General features: G+C 40.2%; 1 protein-coding gene across 1 annotated transcript in view; it reads left to right on the top strand.

Moving 5' to 3' along the window:
* LOC109474796 (C2 domain-containing protein 2-like) overlaps positions 1-22,066 on the top strand; it is a 25,910-nt gene extending 3,844 nt beyond the window's left edge. The window contains exons 4-23 of the mRNA XM_019775156.1: positions 600-704; positions 979-1,158; positions 1,403-1,484; positions 1,900-2,047; positions 2,380-2,447; positions 2,608-2,735; positions 3,261-3,468; positions 3,607-3,705; positions 3,984-4,111; positions 6,261-6,435; positions 8,106-8,354; positions 12,579-12,741; positions 13,159-13,266; positions 13,431-13,501; positions 13,934-14,015; positions 15,031-15,126; positions 19,272-19,284; positions 19,517-19,648; positions 20,283-20,404; positions 20,938-22,066. Of these exons, the coding sequence (XP_019630715.1) occupies positions 600-704; positions 979-1,158; positions 1,403-1,484; positions 1,900-2,047; positions 2,380-2,447; positions 2,608-2,735; positions 3,261-3,468; positions 3,607-3,705; positions 3,984-4,111; positions 6,261-6,435; positions 8,106-8,354; positions 12,579-12,741; positions 13,159-13,266; positions 13,431-13,501; positions 13,934-14,015; positions 15,031-15,126; positions 19,272-19,284; positions 19,517-19,648; positions 20,283-20,404; positions 20,938-21,094 (2,514 nt within the window). The 3' untranslated portion in view covers positions 21,095-22,066. The remainder of the gene's footprint in view (positions 1-599; positions 705-978; positions 1,159-1,402; positions 1,485-1,899; positions 2,048-2,379; positions 2,448-2,607; positions 2,736-3,260; positions 3,469-3,606; positions 3,706-3,983; positions 4,112-6,260; positions 6,436-8,105; positions 8,355-12,578; positions 12,742-13,158; positions 13,267-13,430; positions 13,502-13,933; positions 14,016-15,030; positions 15,127-19,271; positions 19,285-19,516; positions 19,649-20,282; positions 20,405-20,937) is intronic.
* The last annotated feature ends 2,702 nt before the right edge of the window (positions 22,067-24,768 follow it).

Here is a 24,768-nt window from a genome sequence, read left to right on the forward strand (position 1 = left end):
CCATCCATCCATCCATCCATCCATCCATCCATCCATCCTTTCACCCACCCCCATCCATCCATACATCCATCCATACATCCATCCATACATCCTCCCAAACACCCATCTTTCCATCCATTCATCAACCTGTCCATCCATCCATCCATCCATCCATCCATCCATCCATCCATCCATCCATCCATCCATCCTTTTTCATGCCATTGCTATTCATCAGATGATGTTTCAGGTTGGTAAAGAAGTGCCTTGTCAGCATCATTTCTAACACACTCTACAAACCTTTATCGAACAACCCTAGTATCAAAGATAAGAAGCATGGCTAAGGATCATGACTTGTATTTTCGTGATTCTGTACTTTTCATGATAACCTTTTTTTTTGCATGAACACGTACCGTGCCCGACTCGACATGCGTGCATGACCCAAAGTTGTTGTAAACATGTGCTGTATTCTGGTATCCCTGATGAAATATGAATGTCTAACTGCATGAATGTGTATTTTAGTTGTTTGACACAAAATTGTTCCAGCTTCAAATCCTCCAATAGTACCAGTACTTAAGTTTTTTGTGGACATGCTAACAAATCAGTCTCATTTTCCCTTCCAGTGCCAGTTCAAGGCGTCAGTGCAGTCAGAAGAAGTACATGTCACAGGCTCCTTCCCTAAAGAGCCCAAAATTGACATAAACGTGAAACAACCAGCTGGGAGCGAGGTACACACTTTTCTCCATTAGATTTACAGTATACAGCTCAACTCAAGTATGCACCCCCAATTTGGGGCTGGCTGCAGGCCATGTCTGTCTGGCTGAAAGATTTTTACAAAAATTGAAGTCAGATTATTCCAAAGTTAACATGACCAGACACACCTTTGGGAATTGCATGGAGATGTAGAAAAGAAGAATCCATCTGAATTAAACACAATTCTAAAAAAGTAAAATGAAGCACACTTGTCCTGACCTTCCTGTTCCCTGGTGTTGTTGGTTGTAGGAAGATGGCGTGGACACTGGGATCGTGCAGGGACTTGTGCGTGACACGCTGGCGGGGGCCGTCCTGACCATCAGCCTGTCCCTGCAGAGCATGCTGAGGGAGGGGAGGGACCAGCCGGACAGGTTACCCACGTTTGTGGACGGTCCCATCTCAGCACCCGGAGACAGAGGTGTTGCCAAGGTAAGGGCCTGTCATTCGATCATCGAATGATTGCAAACTGATCATGACAGCATTCTGGGGGAGTTGTTCATGTGTCATACAAAATTCAGCTGTCTTGTTGCAGAAAATTCTGTCTTGGATTCTTGGATTCATTTGGTTCAGTCATAGCCTGCTTGAAAATCCTGCTGCTGCTGGTGTTGGCAAGGTCACTTGTGCTCAGTGTACTTAACTACAGTTTATTGCCTATCTTTATTTCCTCCTTCAGCCAATAGTGACACGGAGATTATCCCCCTCAGGGGTCCCTCCCAAACCACCTCGGCTGCAGGACAGAAAACTGCTCGTCAAAGGTGAGTCTATGGGTATGAAGTCATCTTGAGCATTTTGAATTAAAGCCATTGTCTCTACACAGTTTAAAACTAATAATAAAAGGTGATTACAGATAAAGATTCACCACTGGTATGGAAAATTTCCCATATCAGAGTTAAAAATATTGTTTTAATCCCTCCAAAGATCAAATACAAGTTGAATCTTTCGAAACTGACATGTGGAGAAACTGCACCTATTTATGATAACATTTGCTTGACACAGCAAAAATCCTCAAACACAGGAGGGATTCTCCTTATTCCAAACGGGAGCCGGAGCAATTCATCTAACTTGTATATTGTGCAAAGTTCTTGCTCATGTCATCCATAGCCATGTTCCAATATCCCTAATGGCAAAACTATTTTAGACACTGATGGCCTTCTTTTTGCCTTGATGTAGTTATCAAAGCCAATGGTCTGCCAGGACGTAATGGCTTTGGCTCATGTGACCCTTACTGCATTATTGAGATGGACGCTCCTCTCCAGAAACACAAGACCAGCGTCATCAAGAACACAATCAACCCCTTCTGGGACGAACACTTCTTGTTGTGAGTTTCATCAGCTTAATAACTTTCCTTACTGCGTTTGGGAGCTAGAGCAGATAGAATCATATCTTGACTCTGTAAGATGTTCAAAATATCAGTCAGTCAAGTGCCATCTCTAATCATTATCATGTAAGGAATGTACATTTATTGGCATGAAGCCCTTGTACTCTTCTCTATCTTCTACAGACGTGGTATAATGATGATCCTTGGTTGAGAAATTTCTTTAATTATGAACATGATTTAATTTTACCATATGTCAGACTCAGATGTACATGTATGCTCTTTTGTATTACCCATTTCACATATACTTACTGGTAGTTTCTTCTTCTTTTCAGTGATCTTAGCACAAGAACAAAGGAGTTGAAGTTTTCTCTGTTTGATAGAGAAAAGGGATCTGACAATAGTAAGTGTGGGGTTCATCTCTTCTGTTAGCAACTCTTCTTATCTGAAAGTTTTCAATTATTTCAATTGATATGATGTCTTACAGATGCACATTTTAGCAGCAGAATTGAAAATATTTTGGATAACAAAATGTTCATTTCTGTATGTTTTAACCTCCCCAGATGATTTACTCGGTGAAGCTATCCTGCCGATGGACACACTAACTCAGAACCTGAGCTCCCGACAGATCATCCCGCTACAGAGAGCTTTTTCCACTGATGATGGGGTCAATGCTTCCATCACTGCTGAGGTGAACAACTTCATTTTCATGTGTTTTATTTATCTAGGGACCTCTTATTGCCACTGAGGCCTTTTCAAAGTGCCCTGGGGGCATTTACAAATAAGTTAAAGCATAATAAGATAACAAATCTAAACAAAGCAACTTCTGTACAAATAATTGTAAAATTAATCTGGTTTATTGGTTTATTAAGATGCCCTTTAACCCCAAGAGTGTACAATTTAAAGTACCTAATGCCACAAATCAATAGGCTGCATTAAACAACAAACAATGAAGCATAATATGTAACATAATATGTGACTACCGGTGTTCTAAGTCTGAAAGCAGGCTCCAAATTGTAATATGTTGTGTTTGACTTCTTTTTTGGAGACAGTGAAAGATGAAAGATCTCACTTTTCTGTAATGTGTGGGTCTTGTGATGTTAAGAGGAGAGTAGTTTTCTATTTGTCTGTAAATGTGTAAAAATCAGGATGGCATTTGTACAAATGTACATGAAGTACTGTGTCTGACCTGTGGATGTTGTGTTCCTTACTGCAGTTCTTGTTCATGGAGCCCTCGGCAGCTCAGCAGGTTCTGAACTCCCTACACCCCCAGCCATCCCCCATCAGGCCTCACTACCCCACCACCCCCCAGAAGAAGGTGGAGACCTACCGCACGGTCACCCCAGGGGGGACAGTCATCACCACACAGACCACCACGGTAGAGAGAGCAGCAAATGAAAGATCCATGCCTGGGTCTGTTCAGGGTAGGGCAGAACTTCATTTTCATAATTATTAAAGATTGAGGCTGATTGAGAGAAAGATCAACACAAGATTGAGAGACAAAGAAAATTTTTTATGGCTTTAATCTCATTATATAAAAACATCCTTGTCATGTCCTTTAGAATCCCCTGTTCAACAGAAGAAGTATGAGGATGACATGGAGGTTGTGGACCAGCCGGGACGGTTGTCTGTCCCCACACAGACACTCAGCGCATCACAGGGTAAGGAACTAAATATATTCATATTATTCAAATTTTCTCCTTCATTAATGAGATCACAGATTTATAGTATGGCCATTGTCAGGTGTGTCCCAGAGTGTCCAAAATATTCTTATAAAATAACTGTAGGATGACATCCTCAATTACAGTGCCACAGGAATTCTGTAGAGCCATCATGTTGCAAAAAAATGTCGCTACCATATATTCCTGATACATGTAGTTGTCAGAGAGGTTTCTTTTGTGACTGGATTAATTAATATGGGGACTTTGTATTTGTACAGAGCTGTTGATGATTGATGGGGTAGACTCTGTGGCGGAGACAGCCATCAGACAACTGAGGGAGATGTCCCAACAACGCAGCAAGACCCCAACAAAAACCAGCACACTTATCATTACAGGAGTCTCTAGGGTAGGTTAATACTGCTGCAGGAAGAGTGACTGTTAAAGGTTGAGATGTTACGGTTTGGGACTGTATTTAGCGGGTGGGAGGGTCGTCAGCAGGTCAAGGCTTTCCCGTCCTATTAACCATTCTTGTCAGGGCATTTCCATGTCGAGTTGATTGCCAGCAAGATCAATTGATATCCCCCCATATAAAGATACAGGGTTATCGGTAATTGTCATTAATTGCATTGGAAAAAGTCCTATCTTGAGGAACATACATTGTACTCAAGTCTGGTGTCCCACATGGATCACTGTGAGCGAGGAACGACTACACTGAAGTTCTCGGCTTTCATATTTTTCAAGACGGTGGCGAGTTTTCCACTGCAGCGAGTGGGGTTTACACACAGTGTGATGTGACTTCAGTATTTTCAAACCTATTGCCAGCCATCATTTGTCGTTTTGGGGATGGGGAATAGACCTGACAGAGAACCACCCTGGAAACTTCCTGATACATGTAGTTAATATCATCCTGCCCCTCAACACAGAACGTTTGACACCGTTGAGAGAGTCACAGTTCATGTTTTCATATAATAGAATACCCTAGCCACAAACTTGAGGTCTGGAGCTGATTTTTAAACATTTGACTGTAACATTACCCATATGTTTGAAGGTTTTGATGGAGATGACAGATTTTCTCATTGCCCTGCCCCCTGGCTAAAAAGAAATAATATAGATAAAAGTGAGTATGAAATGGTATCAGGGATCATTGCAGTAACAAACAGTAACTTTTACGTGTTACAGCGTTGTGTCAGTAAACTGGGATCACCAGGATGAATGGAACACCACTATCCTTGCCTGTAGTTATACATGGAACATTTAGCAAATTTAGCTTTAGCAGGGTAATAGTGTCCTGACCACTGCAGCATCAGACACCAAGGGAGTGATAGCGACCAAGGAAGGAGGGATGAGGTGCTTTTCAATCTTGTCTCAGACTGTAGCCGGGCAAGCGTTGCTTTCATGGCAAGATCACCTCTGCCTATTGCCATCCCAGACAACAAAATTTCTGTAGAAACCCGTATAGGGACTTGGACTTACATTGCACACACACTACCTGTACAAAATGTTGATGTGTGAATTTGTCACATGAAAGAGACTTGCTTCGAGACAGGAATTCCTACGGTGGAACACCCATACATTTACTCCAGAAGTCCTTATTACAAGCCCTTCAAAAATTTCTTTTTTTAACTTCTATTTCCAAATCATCTGTTTTCATTCATCACCATCAGGAGGAAATGGAAAATGAAGACATGATGTTGGAGGCTTCAGATAAAAACGTTGGTGGAAAGTTTGTTTATTTTTTGTATGCATGTTCAGTAGCTAGCCTGCAAGTTTGAATCATAATTCCTGTTTTGATTTCTTCTTTCTTCCTGTTTTCACACTTGCAATCAGATGGAAATCCCAGCAAAGGTATCCCATGTGTGTTCTGTTTGTGGTACATTATGTTTGTTTTGTTGTGTCCTATATTTTGTTTGTTTAGTTTATTTGAGTGGTTTGCATCTTGATTTCTTATTTCCACCATTTCATCTGAAACATTTTTCAACTACATTGAATGACCTACCCTAACCTTCACAGTAGCTATAGCTAGAGAAGACCTGTCCCTGTGTGAATCTTAACACCACAAACCTGCTGACTAACTTTTTCTGATATCACCATAATCAGCTGTCCGGGTAGAGAAAATTTTTTTGTCATGGAATGTCTTAACACTCTTTAGGTGGGCTCAGTCAAGGTTCAAGGTTCAAGGGACCAAATTTTTCCCATTTTTATCACATCCTATGTCAGTATGGAGAGAGTTGTTTTTGTATCTCATTGGAAATTGCATGTGCGATTGTTTCAAATTTCTGAAAGTGAAACTGCAACTAGAATAAAAACACAACTTCAGATTCTGTAATATTGTAAAATGACAGTACACTGCCAAAGCTTAAACTGTTCAACATTTTGTTTCCTCAGAGATAATAAACCAGGAATTATCCTAATCAATCATAAAAATATTCCTTCGGGAGAAAAATTATGATTTTTTTTTTAGGTTGCTGAATTCTCTGCCCTTAGCAGGTATCAGAATGTTTTTGATGCGTGGTTTCTCATAATGAAGTTCCCTGCCCCCTTCCCCTTGTTTCCAGAAACCAGCCAGTATGACTGACTTGTCTCCCACGGGACTGGCTGCGTTGGTTGGGCCCGGGTCGGAGGGGTATATCTCAGGGGATATCAGCGACAAGAGCAGCGACAAGCAGTCCCAGCCAGGTACCAGTGAGCACGACTCCCCTGCCCAGGACAGTGGCAAGACTCTACTGTCAGGTGAGGGAAGACAAGGTGTAGCAGATTAGCCACGAGCACTCAAGCACTCCTCATTGTTGCGGATGCTGGAAAAAGGAAGGGCGGTCCAGCTTGCCAGGCTACTGTGCCAGGCTACCCTTTCTGGTATTGCTATTGGAGACAATTTCCATTAGAGGCCAAATGTGCCCTTGGGGCCCAGTAAAGGTAGCAAGGCAAGGTAGACCAGCCTGGCTTTTCCATAAACCCCTCATTGTTGTACAGCAAGTATTGGAAAGGTGGGACATGAAAGGGAACTGACTACATTATTGTGCTGATACTGTAGCAAGTATTGTGTGTAATGTTGAAGTCAGAATATAGATGGTTAATGACATTTTTAGTTAGGCATCCACCCTCAAGATACATATATGCCCTCCCAACATGGCAAAACATGCAGTAAACTGATTGTTTACATTAGCCTTCATGTCAGTATTGGGGTCCCCTCTTTTACATAGATTTAACTGCACTTCTCCCAATGCCTCAGGGAGGTTGCCTGTTAGATTTTATTTCTCAGTACAATGTTATATATATCATACCCCTCACCATTATCTTTTGTTTCTTACTTCAGTCATAATTAATAATAGTGGTCTTGTTTCTTGTGCTGTAATTTTGACAAACAATTTAATCATTGATGGTAAAGGAATTCAGAATCGTTAAGATTCTGTACATAGGCTGTACTGTTCCAACTGTCAATGATTTTTTTGTACTGACTGAACTTTGAATCATGCAATCTTATGTATCTGATCATGGACTAATTTTCTGTCTTTTGTAGGGTTACTGAAGAGAGCAACAGGTATAAACAAGTATACTAACATTTATGACTTTCTTTTGGGGTTGGGAGGACAATACAATCATCACAATATATGTAGGGCTGATTGTACTAGTATTCCCTTACCTGACCTAACTTAAAATATTATAATTGCATGCAATTGCCCTGTTGTATTACCAGCATAGCATTGGTAGAAATCTTATTAGTAGTAATGGTATTTTAAAAATGTAGCCAACACTACATGTATGTGTACATGTTGTGATTACTGTAGTTCATTCTTTTGCTCTAGGGTATTGTTGGAAAAAAGTTAGGGACGTCATACAGATGGTGGAGGCACGCTCGTGAAGGCTGTTTTTCTACTCTGTGAACTTATTTTTTTCTGTGAATGATTTGTATTTAATTTAGTGATATAAAACCTTTGCATGTTGCAGCTACACGGTCTTCCCTGTCATTCTTGAGAGGCAGAAAGAAGATAAACAAACCAGGTATAACACTGTTGACTAGAAGGGTACTATGTACATACTAGTACTTAAGTGCTTGTGTACAATTTGTAATCACCCTATAGGTGAAGACGGGGAAAAGGACAAGTTAATACTAATGTCAAACAACATGAACAAGGTAGTCATTATATAATCAAGACTACATGTAGGGGATCAATTTTGCTGTTAAGTATACCGCAAACTAAACCTGGCTGGACTTTCTGTGAAGTCATCTACCTCCTCAGGTTATGGGAAAGCCACATCATTCAGCTGTCCACCTCCCTGCTTTATTTGAATCTTTTAACCTTTCTCAAAAGTCTTTTTTTCCTAACAATCTTGGACCTGTGTCTACTGCCACTCTGTCCTCTGCTGCCTGTATTCTGACCATTTCTGTGTTGATGTTCCAGTCCCATCTACAGATGAGGCCCTGATGCTGCAAGCGGGAGCCACTGCCTCCAGGCGGCGCTTCTTCCGGAAAAAAGAACGTCCGCACAGCTCTCACAGTGACCTGCTGGAGGCCCAGCAGTCCGAGGAGTCCACGTCGGTGGAGCTGGGACAGAAAATAACACGAGAAACCAAGGCAAAGTCAAAAAGTACATCCAAACTCTTTTCCAAGTTCTCATTCCGGGCGCTGAGCAAAGCATCCAAGAGTGCAAGTAAGAGCACTAGCAAGCTGGACAAAAAGTAACCTGCACTAACCAGCTTAGTCCTAATATATGCATCTTGCAGTCAAGCTACCTTTTAGTAATCGGTCTGTGTTGATTTTCATTAACATGTACTGGTATTGCTTGTCAAATTGTGGATTCGCTTGTCACACATGTTTTGTGTGTTAATGCGTGTGTGCATTGATTGAAACATTCCACTACAATCAAAAATAAGCAATTATTTGTAATACAGCAATTGGCAGTTGATCTGCCAGAGATTTTGCAGGACCTGGATGTACATTTTGTACCAGACTGAATGATGGAGAGTTTTCCTCTTCATGTGGTGACAATGATGTGTTGTGAGATTTTGCACCAGATCTCTTGCATCATCTGCATGTCTTGCAAATAGAAGGAATTTGATATGTTGAAATCAATCTTCAATTCAAAATTGCAGCGATTATATATGTATATATACATATATTATAACATGATGTAATTTTCAACTAGGGTGACGTTGTAGGTGTTAATTTAAGAGCATAAGAAAGTACAGACTGCTATGATGAAATTATGATGCCTAATTTAAGAACTTTGATATGCATGTACATGTACTACTTATACCACACCTTTAAACAAGAAGGGCAAAGGGATAGTCTTTTCCTACACAAGAAATGCAGGTCATAGGACTGATATCGGCAGAAAATTATCATCTCTAGGACTGTTGAACTAGAGTAGTAAAAACAAATAAAGTGGTTACTTTAGAAAATACCTACATTGTACATGTATCATATAGAAAGAAATAACCATTTAACTAACCTGCAGATGCAAAGCACTCACTTCTGGGTACTAGTATTTAAAGCTCCTCTGTTTATAGCCTGAATGCCAGACTCTCATCACTGGGCGAAATTTGGACAAGATCAGTTGGTCAGGATTCAGGAATGTCTACTGGAAAATTGTATGTGACATCAGGTGTTGGCTTCCCAAAAGTCACACATCAGAAGTGAATGGGTTAGACAACTCAACTTTTACTGCATTGAGAGTTAACGCAATGCTATAGTCTTTTACAAGGTTCTATATTATATGTATGAAAACTAGGGCTGTTACTACATTGTATAATGAGGGTCTGCATGCCCTTTTTCGTTAACCGTTATGGGCTATCTTAATTCACCGTTAATCGTTGCCGGCCCGCTCTAATTCAACGTTAAGCGTTATCAGTATATTGATCGTGAAGCGTTATTGGTCGTTTTAATTCAACGTAAAACGTTATTTGTCATCCTAAATTCAGCGTTAAGCGTTAATGAATAATTCTTCGTTACGCCTAATTTTGCCTTTCAAACTGCAGGAAAATGCGTCATTGAAGGTTTGAAAATCCTAAATTTCCCGGGGGAGAATACCCCCGGACCCCCCTACATTGCTCGCGCCTTTGGCGCTCGGCTCACGTGATATCTTGAGCAAAAATATGAAAGCATCAGAAGGACAGACAGTCACTCTCAACACCATAATTTGCCTCTAAAAATGCGGGAAATTGCGTTTTTGAAGGCTTAAAAATCCTAAATTTCCCTGACCCTCTCAGATTGCCAGCCTCTCAAAATCCATCGGTAAGACTGGGCGGACGGGCAAAAGTCAAGCTGGGAAGAGCCCTGGCCGACTCGGACTCCCTTTTATTTGTGGACGCACTCCGGGATCAGGGCATGTGGGAAACACAGGGAACACATACCTCTAATGCGTGCTTCATTACATGTAAGGTATACGTAATGTTGTCAGTGATCACCTTTTCTCACAAAGCGAGGATACCAAGTCCAGTGCTAGTGCAGCTCGAAAAAAATGCCTATCAATTTACCGTTAAGCGTTGCCGACCGTCCTGACTTTACCGTTAAGCGTTATCGGTCCTGCTGAATTTACCGTTAACCGTTGCCAGGACCCCCCCATGCAGACCCTCTATAATTATAGGAAAAGTACCCCATCCTTTAGTGGCAATATGCTGTAGGTTACTTGTATATAGTGTCATCATGTAGTTGTAATGTTATGTTATGGTAATAGTGGTTTGCAGGTCATGCCACTACTGCACCGATTTCATGCTTTACATGTAGTGCTTGTTGTTTGAAATGTAGAAAATGTATTTCATATATCTGGATGTGCTTGTCATATACCAATTTGGGTGATAAGGTATGAGGGAAAAGGAGATTTTTCGAGGTGTTTGGTGGTTGAAACAATTCTGTAGTACAGTAGAAATTTTTAAAAATCGCATATTTTCAGCATCATGATTTCATGTTGAGCGGTCACCAAGAAAAAATAATACTACCACAATAATTTCACGATTTGCAGTAATCAGGCTGGGACATGCTGATTGTCTTTGGCTAACAGGATAACTCAGAAAAGCTGTAAGTTACATATCTGATGATTTATTTTGTTTTTGTGAGATTTTGGCAGGACAAGTAGATTATGTTTTAGGTGGTGAAGGTTTTTAGGTGAAAATAGGGAGGTCACTCAATCCCAAGGTCTTTACGTGAATACCGGTAAGGTCTTTGGAAGAATATTGCCTTGTGATGAAAAAGGTTGTTGTAGATCCTTGCCACTGGTCAATTTTGCTGCAGACTGTGTCATTAATGGACAGCAGGTATGGGCAGGTGAACCAAAGGACATTTTTGTTTGTCAGGGGAACTAATAATCCAAGGAGGTGTACTCCATGTACAATGTATGAGGAGTAGTAAGGGCTCATAGGTTGCATGGGTTTTCTTCATGCAGTTGCAGAAAATTGTGCTCTTGCATTAAGGAAGGTAACCAGATAACTACCAGCCTGCATTAAACTTCACACACAACTTTTTTCCTGTTTAGCTTCCTGACTACCATAGATTTTCTGGCAGTAGTTTGGAGACAGTTGTAAACTGTAGTCAACAGAATGTTGATGATCAGTCTTTCATAATATGAATTAAGATATGTTTATGATGGCAGAAGTATAATTATACCCATTTGTTTAGATGTCTTGGTGCATGTGCTTACTGTAATGTGTCAAAGAAAATAGTGCTGGTTTGCTGTTGTGTTTGCTGCCTGGATAACTGATGTGTAATCTGTAGTAAAGACTGTTTTGTGTGAAATGACTTGCAATGACAGTGCTAAATGTGTAATATATTTCTTCATTTATGACAAGAAAGTGCTTTTAAGTTGATATGATATAATCTAAGATGAGAGATTTAAATTTATTGTAGATCGTCTTTGATTGGTAGTAAAAATTGTAGCACAGTTGAAGCATCAGTCTTGTGTGTGATATATAGGAAGCACAGAGAAATAAAATTTTCACATTTGAATTAAAAGCTAACTGGCTGTGGAGCTTTTCAATATGGTAATTAATCTGGGACTGCATGATGGTATTAATAGAGCAGCCTTCAGTGTCTGTGTCATCTTCCTGCATAATATTCAAAACTAATGAATGCAGCAGCTGCTGTGTCACGTGCCTGTGAAGCTGGTGTGTCATGCTGTGGTTTTACTAGTTAGAAGCTGGTCTATTCCACCAAAGGGTCAGTCTGTATAGCCAGTCCAATATTTATACTGGCTAAACAGATACAGAAAAATCTGACCAAGTAGAAGACCAATCCTAACCATGTTGCCATGACATGTCCAAAGTGCACTGACTGCAAAGTGGACAGCAGAACACAATTTACTACTAATGCACGGCATGTTTTCAACTGGCTTGTGTCAAGGTGAGTGTTCCATGATAATTGCATAGAAAATATTTTGTCTGCTACTACATTAGCTCAACATACTGACCAACAGTCTGCTACTGCAGTTGCTGTAATGTACTAGATAAAATGTCTTCTTTGACCGGTTCTGAGTATATATCACTCCCAAAACCATACTTGCACTGGGGATTTTTGATTTTGTAACATGTAGTTTGTTATTGGATTGACTTTATTTAAGAGATTTTTATTGCATTAAAATCGTGGTCAAGATACTTAGTGTTTCGAGTATGATACATGTTTTTTTAGAAATGACATGATTTTCAAAAATGATGTGTATGCATTTGCTTGTTCCACGGTAAGTTCCAAAGATAAGTACATATTGTCCTCAATTGATTTTGTTTGCATTCACACATACTGTAACTACATGTAACATGTTGTATGTCCGGATACCCCAAGATTAATGATCTCTGAAATGACAGTATACATGTAGGTTATATGGAATGATTTCAGAGATCCCATGACTGCCACAATGTATGTATCTTTACAATTACTGTGACTGCAGGTTATGAGCAGCTAGTGACCAAGTCAGAGACATCCAGCTTGCGGAGTTATGGGGCTCGGGCCTCAACTTACAGCTATGGCAGTGCCCGGTACAGCGGTATCAGTGGTAACTTGGAGGAGATGTCCATTACTGTGTTGGAGACTAAGAAGAAAGGACAGCTCAGGTCAGTTACTCCATCATTCTAGCCCTATGCTCTAGACTATATTCACTTGTGTCTTGAAATTGGGTCACATTGGTTTAATACTAGAGCATTGTTTGAAGCTCAATACTGCCAAGAATTTCAAAAATACCAGCCAAAGAAATCTCTAGGCAGATTGTAAGAGGGCAAATCATGATGTTTTCTTGCTGTCCCATTTTAACTCATTTTTTACTTGCAGGGTAGGTAGAAAATGTTATAGCTTATCCTCCAAAGACTTACTTCCTGACCACAAAATTATGTCGCTTCGTGCTGCCCTAGAACAAATTTTGCCAATTGTTTCCATTTATAACAGCCTATTAGACATTACAGTTATTACAGTTCAGGAATTGTTCCTCATGATTGGTTGCTCATTTGTATGTTGGTTGTTCCATCTTTTCACAGACACTATTTGATCCCGCCTGAGCTAGCCAGACGTAGAACCCTGAGGAGGAGAGGGAAGAAGCTCCATGTCCATAACGACCACTCATTTGTAGCCAAGCACTTCAAAGGGTAAACCTTTATCTGTGGAAACTCTAATGTACTAGTACATATCAGGTTTGTTTGAATCATTCTACAAAACAAAACATTTTTTTTAAGCTCAATTAAGGATGTTGGGAGATGGGTACATGTGAATTGAATAATAGGATAATGGGTGTGCCATCTATTTTCTTCAGGGTCCCAAGGTGTGCAGTATGTGACTTGGCCATAGCTCGAAGAATCGGTAAACAGGGTTACGAATGCAGAGGTCAGTTTGTATTACCGTATGTTGGTAAAGGTCTGTTTGTGCAACCATCTGTACAGATGATACTCTCAGTGTAGTTTGTTCCTGCCACAGATACTAACCATGTGCATTTTATTGCATGCACAAATAAAACACAGAAGATACAATATTACAACAAATAGTATGTGAATAGTGAATAGAAATGCCCCATTCTGCACCTTGTTACCATAATTATAGCATCGTAAACATGATTTTTTTCAACACGTAACATTGTAAAGCAGAGACTGGACATATTATTAGCCTTAACAAATTAACATTATTTTCTACCCAATTTGTGATGATTACATGTATATGTGGAGAAAGGCTTACTGTCCAGTCACATCTGTAGATAGGAAGCATACTTTTCTGTTCTTGAAAATAACAATATACATTTTCAACAACAAAATTTTAATACAGACTGCAAGCTGATCTGCCACAAGGAATGTCATTTCAAGACCGAGCTGTACTGTCCCAACAGCCGAGTGGGGCAGATGGAAATGTAAGTACAACTGCACTGCTTCTGTGTGAAATAATGAGCAGCAACAACCTAGCAATTAGGCTGCCACCCCTATCTACGAGCAGATGTGGCTATGAATTACTATGTAGGCAGTTTAACACAGAAAAAAATGTTACATTGTACTAGGTTAAGATGGTTTGATACAGAAAAGGGCAATTAGGATTTGAATTGAACAATTAAGCCTCCCTCAACATCTGCTTAAATTAATATCAATGTCATCCATCCTTCTAATATGTCAGATAGCGCTGGCCGGCTGTCGGACAATGGGGAATTCCACAAGATAGAGTTTTTCCTAATTGTGGTACAGTGCTAAAGACTAGCGCCCACTAGACACAATGCATCCATCTCTATGTTTTGTCTGTAATACTAGAATTCTGAACTTCCTTTTCCTGACATAGATTTATTTCAAGACCATAGAACACATTAATATCTTCCTATCTTCTGTCCTCTCAATATAGCACCTGCTAAATACTTCCCTGTGGATCTTCTGACAAGGTACAAACCTCATGTATTACGATTTCATACAGAGATTATATGTGCATGATTTTACTACATACTAGTACCCATTTTCTTTGCATAACATTGTCAAATTCCAGACATCTTATATTAGATTCAAAAGCCCACTTTACTATATAATCATGGCAAAGTTCTCACCTATACTACATCAATCCATTATAGTTTGCAGCACTCTACCATTAGCAGCCACTTGGGTCTGACCTTTTAACTTGTATGAGGTGGATTGAGATTTTCCAAGCAGGAGGGTATATTATGGCCTCACAAGAAAGCAACTCCCATGTCATTTGAACATCAATGGTCAACCTGCTACCTTTCTCAAAGCAATGCTGTTTGATTCTACTTCACATCACAAGTACTAGAAGTTTCCACCAGGCCTGGTTTGGATCCAATATTACACAGGATTGGAAAACATGGGGAGAAAATCATAAAATGTTTTTAACCTTCTAATCTATATTGATATTCCATTCCATTCCCCTTTCAGATTGACATTTGCGTCATACCAGGAACACTTTGTGAGGAGCAGACCAGGACACAGGTGGAGTTGGTGGGGCAGGAGTCGCAGTGGTCAGCGACTGTGAGACAGACATATAGCTGTGCCCAGAGGCACATCACATGCTGAACACCTGTAACCTGGAAGATGATCACAGGAGAAATACCCCAGTGTTAACTGCCTGTTGCTTTTATTGTCCTATATGTTATTTTGGAGACCCCTGCTGGTCTTTAAAAACTGGGATCACTATTGTTATTTTGCTGAGCTAATCTTCTGTTGTGTATGGTGGACTAGGTGGTTAAGAGAAGGTATGAGATGGTGAAATAGGTCTGAGGGCTAGTTGACCAAAATATGGTCCAACTACAGACTTAGTATGCCCATCTGAAGCTGGCATTCATGTCTCAAACGGTGGTCCTCTCACCATGAGAGTCTTAGAAGGCAAGTTCAAGGAGAATGAAAGAATGTCTGTGTTAGCAAGACTTGATTTTCAAGGTGGAACATTTCTTCCAATGTAAGGCAATTGTGCACTGTGGATTGACTGTTCGGTGGCAGTTCACCTGGAAACACATGTCTGGAAGCTGACATCACCTGAAAGAGGTGTCAACAAGCATATGAAAATTCATATTCATTTTTAACAGCAACTATCATGTTGGAAGTAAATGGATTGACACAAAGTTAAGGAAGACTTGAGATAACTTGTAAATGTGGCTTCTGTCAAGATTGAGTATTGTCAAAAGAAGAAATGTTGAGGAATGTGTGATTGATGATACTGATGCTAGATTGGCCCTTACAAGGCCCTGCTTACTTGCTATCTTATTGAACTCGAAAACACAAGTCTTAAGAATCTAGGTGTCTTCAGCAATCGACATGCGGGATTGCATGAATGGACTGAAGTCTTGTCACCTTGTTCCAAATGTACTGAAAAACTGTTGTTGTTTTTTTTAATTTGACTCATGGCAAAAGAACTAGCTCACAGTAGCTCTCAATTACATTCAGTGGAAACCTCCGTAATGAGTTTCTGCTGTACTGCAGAGAAAGAATGGCCACATTGTGAAGTTTATCAGTAAGCAGAGACATGTTGCATGGTACAAAATGAACAGCATTGTATCAAATTTTGCTAGAGGTTAATACAATTAGTATTTTAAGAAGTGTTGGGTGAAGTTTACTCTTTCCACAGCCTTTCTTTTTCTGCCACTTGACAATATTTGGAAAGTGTTCTGTTCACATTGTAAAAATCACTTCTAACTTATACTGGTTACTTTTGTGAGATGAATTGATTAAATACATGTATTTGGGGAGAGGTATGGTACATTGGATAGATAGGTAAGTTTTAGAGCCATAATATTAGATATAAACAAAGTGTTGGGGAAAAAAAACATCAAAAGAGAACTCTAATTATGAGTGAATTAAAAAGGACATAAGGAAAGTGAAATGTGGTTATCTCTATTATTGTCTCACAGAAATTATTTTGGCAATTACAACATGTATATGTAATGTTATCAACCATTCAGAAACCAGCAAAAACTGTTGCACCACTTTTTCTCTGTCGCCCATCAAAAATGTCTACTATGGGAGATTATGCTGCAGTACCAAAGATAGACACTAGGGGCCCAAAAACATAATGATCATGTCTTCAATACTATTTTTCAGGACCTAGCCACAAACTAGAATTTTAAATCTAAACATCCATCCATAGCTTCTTGAGTCATGCTATTCAACCACAAACAAAATGACTAAAAACATAACTTTCTTGTCTTAGCAATAAAGTCAATCATTTATTCATTTCACCATGATAATACAACTACCTGTACTCGGGTGGACCATGGAATGAAAAAAAAATTGATAAAACAGTCATGTTCATATTGTTTGCTAATATAATATCTGGTATAGTCTTAATAGCCTATGAGAATTGCATACCAAATGTCTACGTTACAGAAACACAATTATTTTCAAAAACATATTGTGTGCAAAAAAAAGGCAGACAAAGTCGAGTTAAATACTAATTTCAGGTCATTGCATCCAAAAATGAAAGCCTGGCTAAGTATGTCTAATTAAAACGCTAAAACAACAAAAACAGTTTCAGAGAAAATAATCATTGTTATAATGTTATTGCATTTCCTAGACTGGAGAGGATACGCGGAACGCAGCAAGTATATGCCCCATAAATACGCGCCTGGTAGTATTTATCCTGCTCCAGGTATGCGCCTCACTTCACCTGGTTCCTGCCGTGTCCATATATGGTAGTGGTTCGGAGCTCGGCACAGATCGAATGTTAGCCTCGCACACCAGGCTCTTGAAACGGGTACATACTGTAGTTGATGACGTAACGCTTCCTATTTTCTAATTTAGTAATTATTTAATAGCAACACGCAATCATCCGGAAGAGAAAATGCTTGAAAATATGTGCATTAGAAAATAGTACGAAATCGGCAGGAAATAAAAACAACAGCACTTCCCTACATACTAGAGCCAGGCTACCGAGTATTACGTACTCTGCTGTTTGCATTCAGCACCGCAGTTCGCCCGCTGCATATTGGTCTCCTGGGACAGAGTCCACAAACCTCGAGAGGAAGCTCTACAACAGGAAGTCCGCAACCACCACAGCCCGCTCTTTTTTTCAGCATTCCAATTCCTATCGTCATTTCACGAAAGCGGTCCGATCGTCAGACCGTGCGGCTTGAGAGCTCAGGAAACGGAAGTCTGAAGACGTATCACAGGTGCGTGAACATAACGGCTCTAACTCCGAGTAACTAGGAATTTCTGGCGGGCGCTTAGGCACAAGTCCCCTCCCTTCAGCCTGCAACCAACCACTGTTTCACTCGCACAGGCTCCTTCTTGGTCGACTAGAGGTAGGCTAACCCCTGTGTGGCTATTGCAGCTTCATTTTTCACTTCTATGTGTGGTGGGGGACCATTTTTAGTAACTTGACGAAACTATAATTGATGTAACGTTATCGTCCAAACAAGGAGGTTAAAAATCAACCTTGGTCAGAATACCATTAGCTTTGAAAGCTGATGGCAGGTATTTTACTAAAAATTAACAAAAAATGTTTAACAGGGACTTGACAATGTTTTGGCTCCAAATTCAGTCCGTGTTTCTTTGTAGTTTGTCGGTTTGGTGGGGGAAATTATTCTACGAGTTCACAAAGATACGAGGCGGGCTCCACGAGGCATCAGGCAACACTCTGCACCGGGCCTCGCCCTCCCCAAGTTTGAAGCTCCTTGCCCACCTTAATCCTGTCCAAAATTTCAAGGGGACGCGGGGAATATCTGTTTTCTGATTGATCAAGCTCTTGCCGACTTAAACCGCAACGAGTTAGATTCATTTGATTGTTAAGAAACAATTTTTTTTACCCGGCGGATGGATGGTCACCTGAGCCAGCGGCCAAAGCAAACACGAAATGGCCGACATGTTGGGATACTGAGGTTACAAGCTGCACCAAGGACTTTACATTTCAAGTCCTAATGGCTCCATCCCCAGCAGTGTACATTCACTAGTGATTGTACAGCTTTTCAAACAAGGCGGAAAACAACTGTGTGCAAATTTGAACTTGAATTCTTAGTAGTATGTAAACGTTAGGGTGGTGGCCGGTGTTGCGGGCTGACAGACTGCCGGGGAGGGCCGTCTTACCATATATGGATCGAAACTTCCATATATGGCGTGACGGATGTCTGCATGAATCAGATAACGGGACAGGACACTCACTATTGTAATGTATGCCAAAATGAGTCAGGTCAGAAATCTTTCCCGTAATAATCAGCAAACTCAGTTGGAATACAGAAATATGGGCGGTTTATAAATGATTTTAACCCAGAGTCTGTTCCAAATCCAATGTTGTTGTTTTTGTTATGAATTGTGACATAATCACACCAGAAAATCTAACGTTGTTTACTTAGTAGTATTACATGTTACTGTTACATGACAATTATGTTTTGGTAACATGACCCAAATTATAATTCATATGTTTAAAAAAAAACCCAGATACATTCTACAAATAACTACATCTAGAAATTTTTTCATCGCAGGAATTTATGTGGATCAGTGTAAAGTTGTGTCAATGAAGTTCTCGTTCAGGAAGTTCATCTTTAAAATTCAACTAAACAGTCGTTTCAAACACAGCGTACATACATGTACAGTGTAACAAAATAGCTCATATTTTTTGTTTGTGCCGTTTGCCTTTCTGTAGGTCCATATCATCGATTCAGTTCACTATTCTGATCAACAACCAAAAGGTGGAGAATTATGGTGAGTTCTATTTTTAAGATCTGAGCATTTTAGAATAAGATCTTCATTGGTTTGTTGGAAACTTAGAAAACTACTACCTGTATTGCCACAGACAAGGCATTTCTCATGATATATATTTTGTTGAATATCATTGTATATAACTTTTTGAATGCTTTTTAAAAATTTGAAATACATGTAACGTGAATGATAATTTTGGCCATACCATTTACAACATATTGTAATTTTTCCCCAGGCTTCTGGAATTAAAGTTACAGATGAAGTGGTGAAAGCGTATGACGAGGTGAAGCTAAAGCACATGTTCAAGTATGTGACCTTCAGGGTGGCAGATAACGAGACAGAGATCATCGTGGAGAGCAAACAGAAAGTAGGTCTTCACTGTAGATAACCCACACATAGTTATTGTTGCACAAAACTGTAATCTTACCTGGGGTAGCATTTTTGATGGTATAACGCTAATCATTAAAAAAACATTGTAAAAAATTTCATGCTGACAGTTTCTTCCCCAGAACCACTTCACTGTGGAACAAGCTTCCCCGTGGATGTTTCACCGCTAATTACAACCTCCAACGGTTTAAATCAAGGGTGAACAAATATCTGACCACGCAGTCATCATTGTAACCCAAAACACGTAAGTGGCTCTCACGAGCCTTGTTTTGAGGTGAATTCTGAAGTAAATAAAAACAAAAAAAAACAAAAAAAACAATGAATATGTAGTGAAGCGAGATTTCAGCACTTCTTTGGTAACCTACTGACATCAGTACCCCTGGTGCTCAATCCAATGGACTTTCATTGTAAAGAGCAACAGGTAAAACGTGTCAAATTCAGAGAATTTGGTCAGGTATCAACCCCCAAATGTTTGGTAACAAGTATGAAAAAAATCCTTGTTGGTAAACTTATAGCAATGTAACTGCAACTATGTTAAGTTTTTGTTCTGTTCACCAATCCCATTCCATTTGTAGACAAATCAGCTGATGAGCTGTCTCTACTTTTTATGACAGGAGTCCACCTGGGAGGAGTTCCAGGCCAGTCTACCAGATAAGGAGCCTCGATGGAGTGTGTACGACTTTGACTACAAGAACCGTGAGGGACAGGATCGGAATAAGTTGATCCTAGTCAAGTGGTCAGTGCCTTTCTTATTATGATAGATCAAATCATTCCAAGATACAGCTCTTCTTTTTTCTGTGTCATAATTTTCAGACCAAATATTCCTCTTGCCAATGCTAGTAACACATTGATTGAAAGCATCAAAAGCTATTTTGTTTAGTACTTTTTTTATACCACAAAGATTGGCTGAAAATTGGCTGTGTAACTAAAAGAAATCCAGTACAGTACAGGTACCGGTACAGATGTTTTGGTGTTATTGTTGCAGATTGTCTGTTGTAAAATGTTGATATGTTCTGGACAAACTATGATGAAGATTTTTCTGTGACAGATAGAAAAATTCTTGGGCTGTAGAAGAAGACATAAAAATTTGGGTGACAGCAGCCACCAACAGCTTTTTTGGAGAACACTGGGCCTTTTCCTCTAAGACTTTGGGAAATGACCACTCATGAAATGATTAACGTATTTTTATAATTCTTGGTATGTAGGTAGCCTGCCAGAAGCTGATTGACCCACTGCCCTGCCTAATAAGCTTTTTTTTTCTTTCCCCAGGTGTCCAGATGATGTAGGGATCAAGAAAAAGATGATGCACTCTTCAAGCTCAGATTCCCTGGCCAAGAAGTGCAAGGGTGTCGCTGTTCAAGCAAACGACCGTTCTGACCTCAATTACAATGAAGTGAGGGACAAGATCCTTGCAACAAGCCAGTAGTGCCCCAGATCTAAACACCAAATTGAATGCACTCATCATTTCCTGGGGCTTGACTTTGTATCTCTTGGCATACTATAATTTTGTGCTAGTTAATTTTCTTATGGGTACATACAGTTTGTACCACACATATTGAATATGAGCCATTCCAATTAACATGCAATTACAAAGTAACAGCATTAATTACCCTTAAACTCATAAGATGGGACCAACTTTGATGCATTAGTTTTGTCACTGTGGCATATTATGCTCTGCTAAACTTGAGCAGCCTTCCAACTGCTACAGGGAAGATGTTTCTTGGGGCTTCGTGTTGCAGGATGCAGTTTTGCTTCCAAATGATTCCAATTTTATATGTTCATGTTAATATGAAGTCATTCTTGCATGAAAAAGGACTACCGTATTGTAGAACTGGTGCCAAATTTGTTGTGTCAGAAAAAGGTGAAGTATTCCCGCCAGTAACATCATGCCACTAAACTGTTCAACAATAGTCACACATGCAGAACATTTCAGTTTGTATGTTGGGAGAAGATGCACATATCATGTCCACTAACAGCGTTACAAAGAAGTGTCCTTAAGGATGAAACTGTCACCTGTGTTTGAGATCTGCTGCAGTTTCTACTGCGTTTGTTGACCTGACAGAACAGCTTACCGGGGTATATCAGTTATCTTTCATGAATCATGACATTCCCAAAAGCTCTGTCAAGAAGCTGTTTCTACAATTCTGACCACACAGTGTATTAGATGGAAGCATACACATGGATGGAATAGTCTGTGGTCGTGAGCTGATGCGCTGATTAAAAAAGTAATACAATAAAGAGTTGTTAACTGTAATGCACAGTATTGTTGAAGTATGCAAGGCATTTGTCACTGCATTTATCTTAATCTAGTCTTGTGATTTAGAAACCTGTGATTGCAGGACATACTAATTAACGTCTGCCATTTATGTGAATAAATAGCTCTACTCTATTGAATTTAGCATTTCTTCTAATTCTTCTACAAGGCTAATCTCAAAGATGATGCTTTGATTGCAAAATCGTAACAAACTGGCAAGGCTGTATCCAATCATCCAGGCAGTGTCCAGCTGCCAACGGTAAGGTTATGCTAATTATGTATAAGGAGCCATGGGTTATGCATAAGGTTCCAAAGGTCTTGCATAATTATGCACCATTATACATAAGGTCCAGGGTTTATGCATCATACCTGGAACCTTGCACATAACCCATGGCACCTTATGCAGAATTAGCATAACTCTCAGAATCATATACACAACTATACATACATTTTAATTTCAGTTTGTGGTATCAGCCCAGCTGGATGTAAGGATGTGAAATATGGGAAGTCCAGAATAACAATAGAACTCCGAAGTGGAGGGTGTTAGACTGAGGCAAGGAGGTTAAATTCAAGTTTCTATTTAATTGTCATTTCTATTTAACCTTGACTCTGGTAATTTAATTTCTGCATCGCCATGCCTACTTCCCTCACTCCTGGTGCGCCCCCATGCGTCACGCTGAATAGTTGCACATGTAGGAGGGACGTGTGTCAGGACACCACGAGCAGCGATGTTTGGTATTCGTGGCACTATTCATAGCGCTTCACCCGTCCCCGTGCGATACAGACAGGTACCAATTTGTAAGGGCGCCAGGAGTTAGAGAAACAGGCACGTATGCTAATGAGGGAAGGGTATAGGGGGGGGGGGGCGAACACAAATACACAGTTTTCCGTCTAGGGGAGGAGGCAAGCGAGGGTTGGGAGAAATAGGCGAAAGGTGGAAGAGACAGAGGGGAAAGGGTGTAAGGTGTGACATTGACAGGGGATATGAATTTCTTTCCAAACAAACGCACACACACCTACCTTTCCCTGTAAGGCTCTGGAAGAGCATTTGCGCCTCTCTCGGACAGGGATGGGGACTTTTATCCGCACTCCTGATCCCTTCAGCACCTGTCTGGGGCGTGGTGGATGGGTGTGGCGGTGTGACTTTTCCACACGTGGAATGAATAGACTACTCCGTCTGTCCCTAATACCCCTAATCAACACCTGTAGATCACACCATGTATGTGCAATCTCCCATCTACTGTATGTAACACACCTGTGTTACTGAAGAAACTCCATAATTAGCCAACTCATCACGGTAACCACGTGAATGATTATCTCTTTTAACTTCAACCTGCACAAAAAACTCTTTTCAAGTCTCTTTTTGAAGACAGGAGTTCTGATAAACGTCGGTCTGGTACCTTTCAATAATGCGGAAATGACCTAAGCACAACGCTAGAGCGGGATTAGTTTCAATGCCTTTCGGGGGAAAATTTTACTAGTATCCTTTGCAAACACATCCAGACGATCTACAAAGGTTGTTGCTGCGATCAATGAAATCTATAATACCTTCTGAGATCTATCATGCCGGGGCTGAACTTGGCTTGTGTTACACAAACTCTCGCTCCGACTGGGGCGTGGTCTGACTCTGAGAGACGGGCCGCTAGGAGCGCGATTTAGCCAGGCTGGGCTGAACTATTGGGTACTCGTAATAGATCTAGAGATTTTCATTGCATTGTTCGCTCGTCATACAAAATATTCTACTGAAAATGTATACACATTCATGATACTAGCTGCAAGTCGGTATTTGCAATTTGTAGAAATTTGGTAAAAAAAAAGCTCGCTGATCTGATTTTTCGGCACATGCATTGTGTAATGTACCCGGAATTTGGAGACAGGAACACTCTTTGTTTACAAAGACAGAGTCTCTAAACATATAACAGAAATGCAATGCAAGGTTTACTTTAAGCCGAATGTTGATTATTCTGTAAACCCTATCAATAGTCAATGACACGCAATGTAAAAAAGCGCAAGCTAGTAACTTGAGAGGAAATCACGGTACGCAGGGTACGTATACCATGCTGAAGCCGTGCCATATATCTGAGTTGCGTATTGTCCAGGTATTATCTGTATACCAGGTATTATCTGTATATACGTAGCCTGAGTGCTGTCCTAATCCGAAGTTACCATCGGCCGCGGCGGCTTCCTTTGTACCACAGAACCACAGAGCAAGAGACGTCAGTATATTACGGATGATACCCATGGGCTCGATAGACTCCCATCTGTTCTGTAAGTTGTGCACCATTTGTGACACTTGTAACGTTTAATACGTTGGCATGTGTTATATATACGGCAAACGATGCGTATAACTTATATACATGTACACGTGTACAATTAACTACTGTTGGAAGTTGCCTGTAAGCTACAGCCTTTAAACTGAAATCTACATTGAATCCTGAAAGTTTTACCAATGCTCTTTGTCAAAGAATAAGATACCTGCATATCATACAATTGCTGTGCCACGTTCAATTAGTGACTTCGATTCTTGTTACTAAGTATGTAATTTGGTCCAATCTTACCATTTCCAAAGTCACACAGTACGGACACCTCGCATTCCGCACGTTTTATTACGGTTGACATTGTACCGGTATATCCAACTTGGCTCCCTCCTTGTGCAAACTCAGTGAAAACCTAGCCAGCTGACAACGCCGCTATCGTCTTATTGCATGAAGCTACGTCCGTGCTCTCCTATTTTCTTGTCTGTTCAAGAGTTTGGGGGTCAATCATTGCCATGCTTTATATACTGTAAAATACGGAAAATCCATTTTAAAAAGCCCGCCACGTAACTAGCATTTAAGTCGGCATCT

This window comes from Branchiostoma belcheri, unplaced genomic scaffold, assembly GCF_001625305.1.
Source record: "Branchiostoma belcheri isolate BF01 breed outbred unplaced genomic scaffold, Haploidv18h27 scaffold32, whole genome shotgun sequence".
Taxonomy (NCBI): domain Eukaryota; kingdom Metazoa; phylum Chordata; class Leptocardii; order Amphioxiformes; family Branchiostomatidae; genus Branchiostoma; species Branchiostoma belcheri.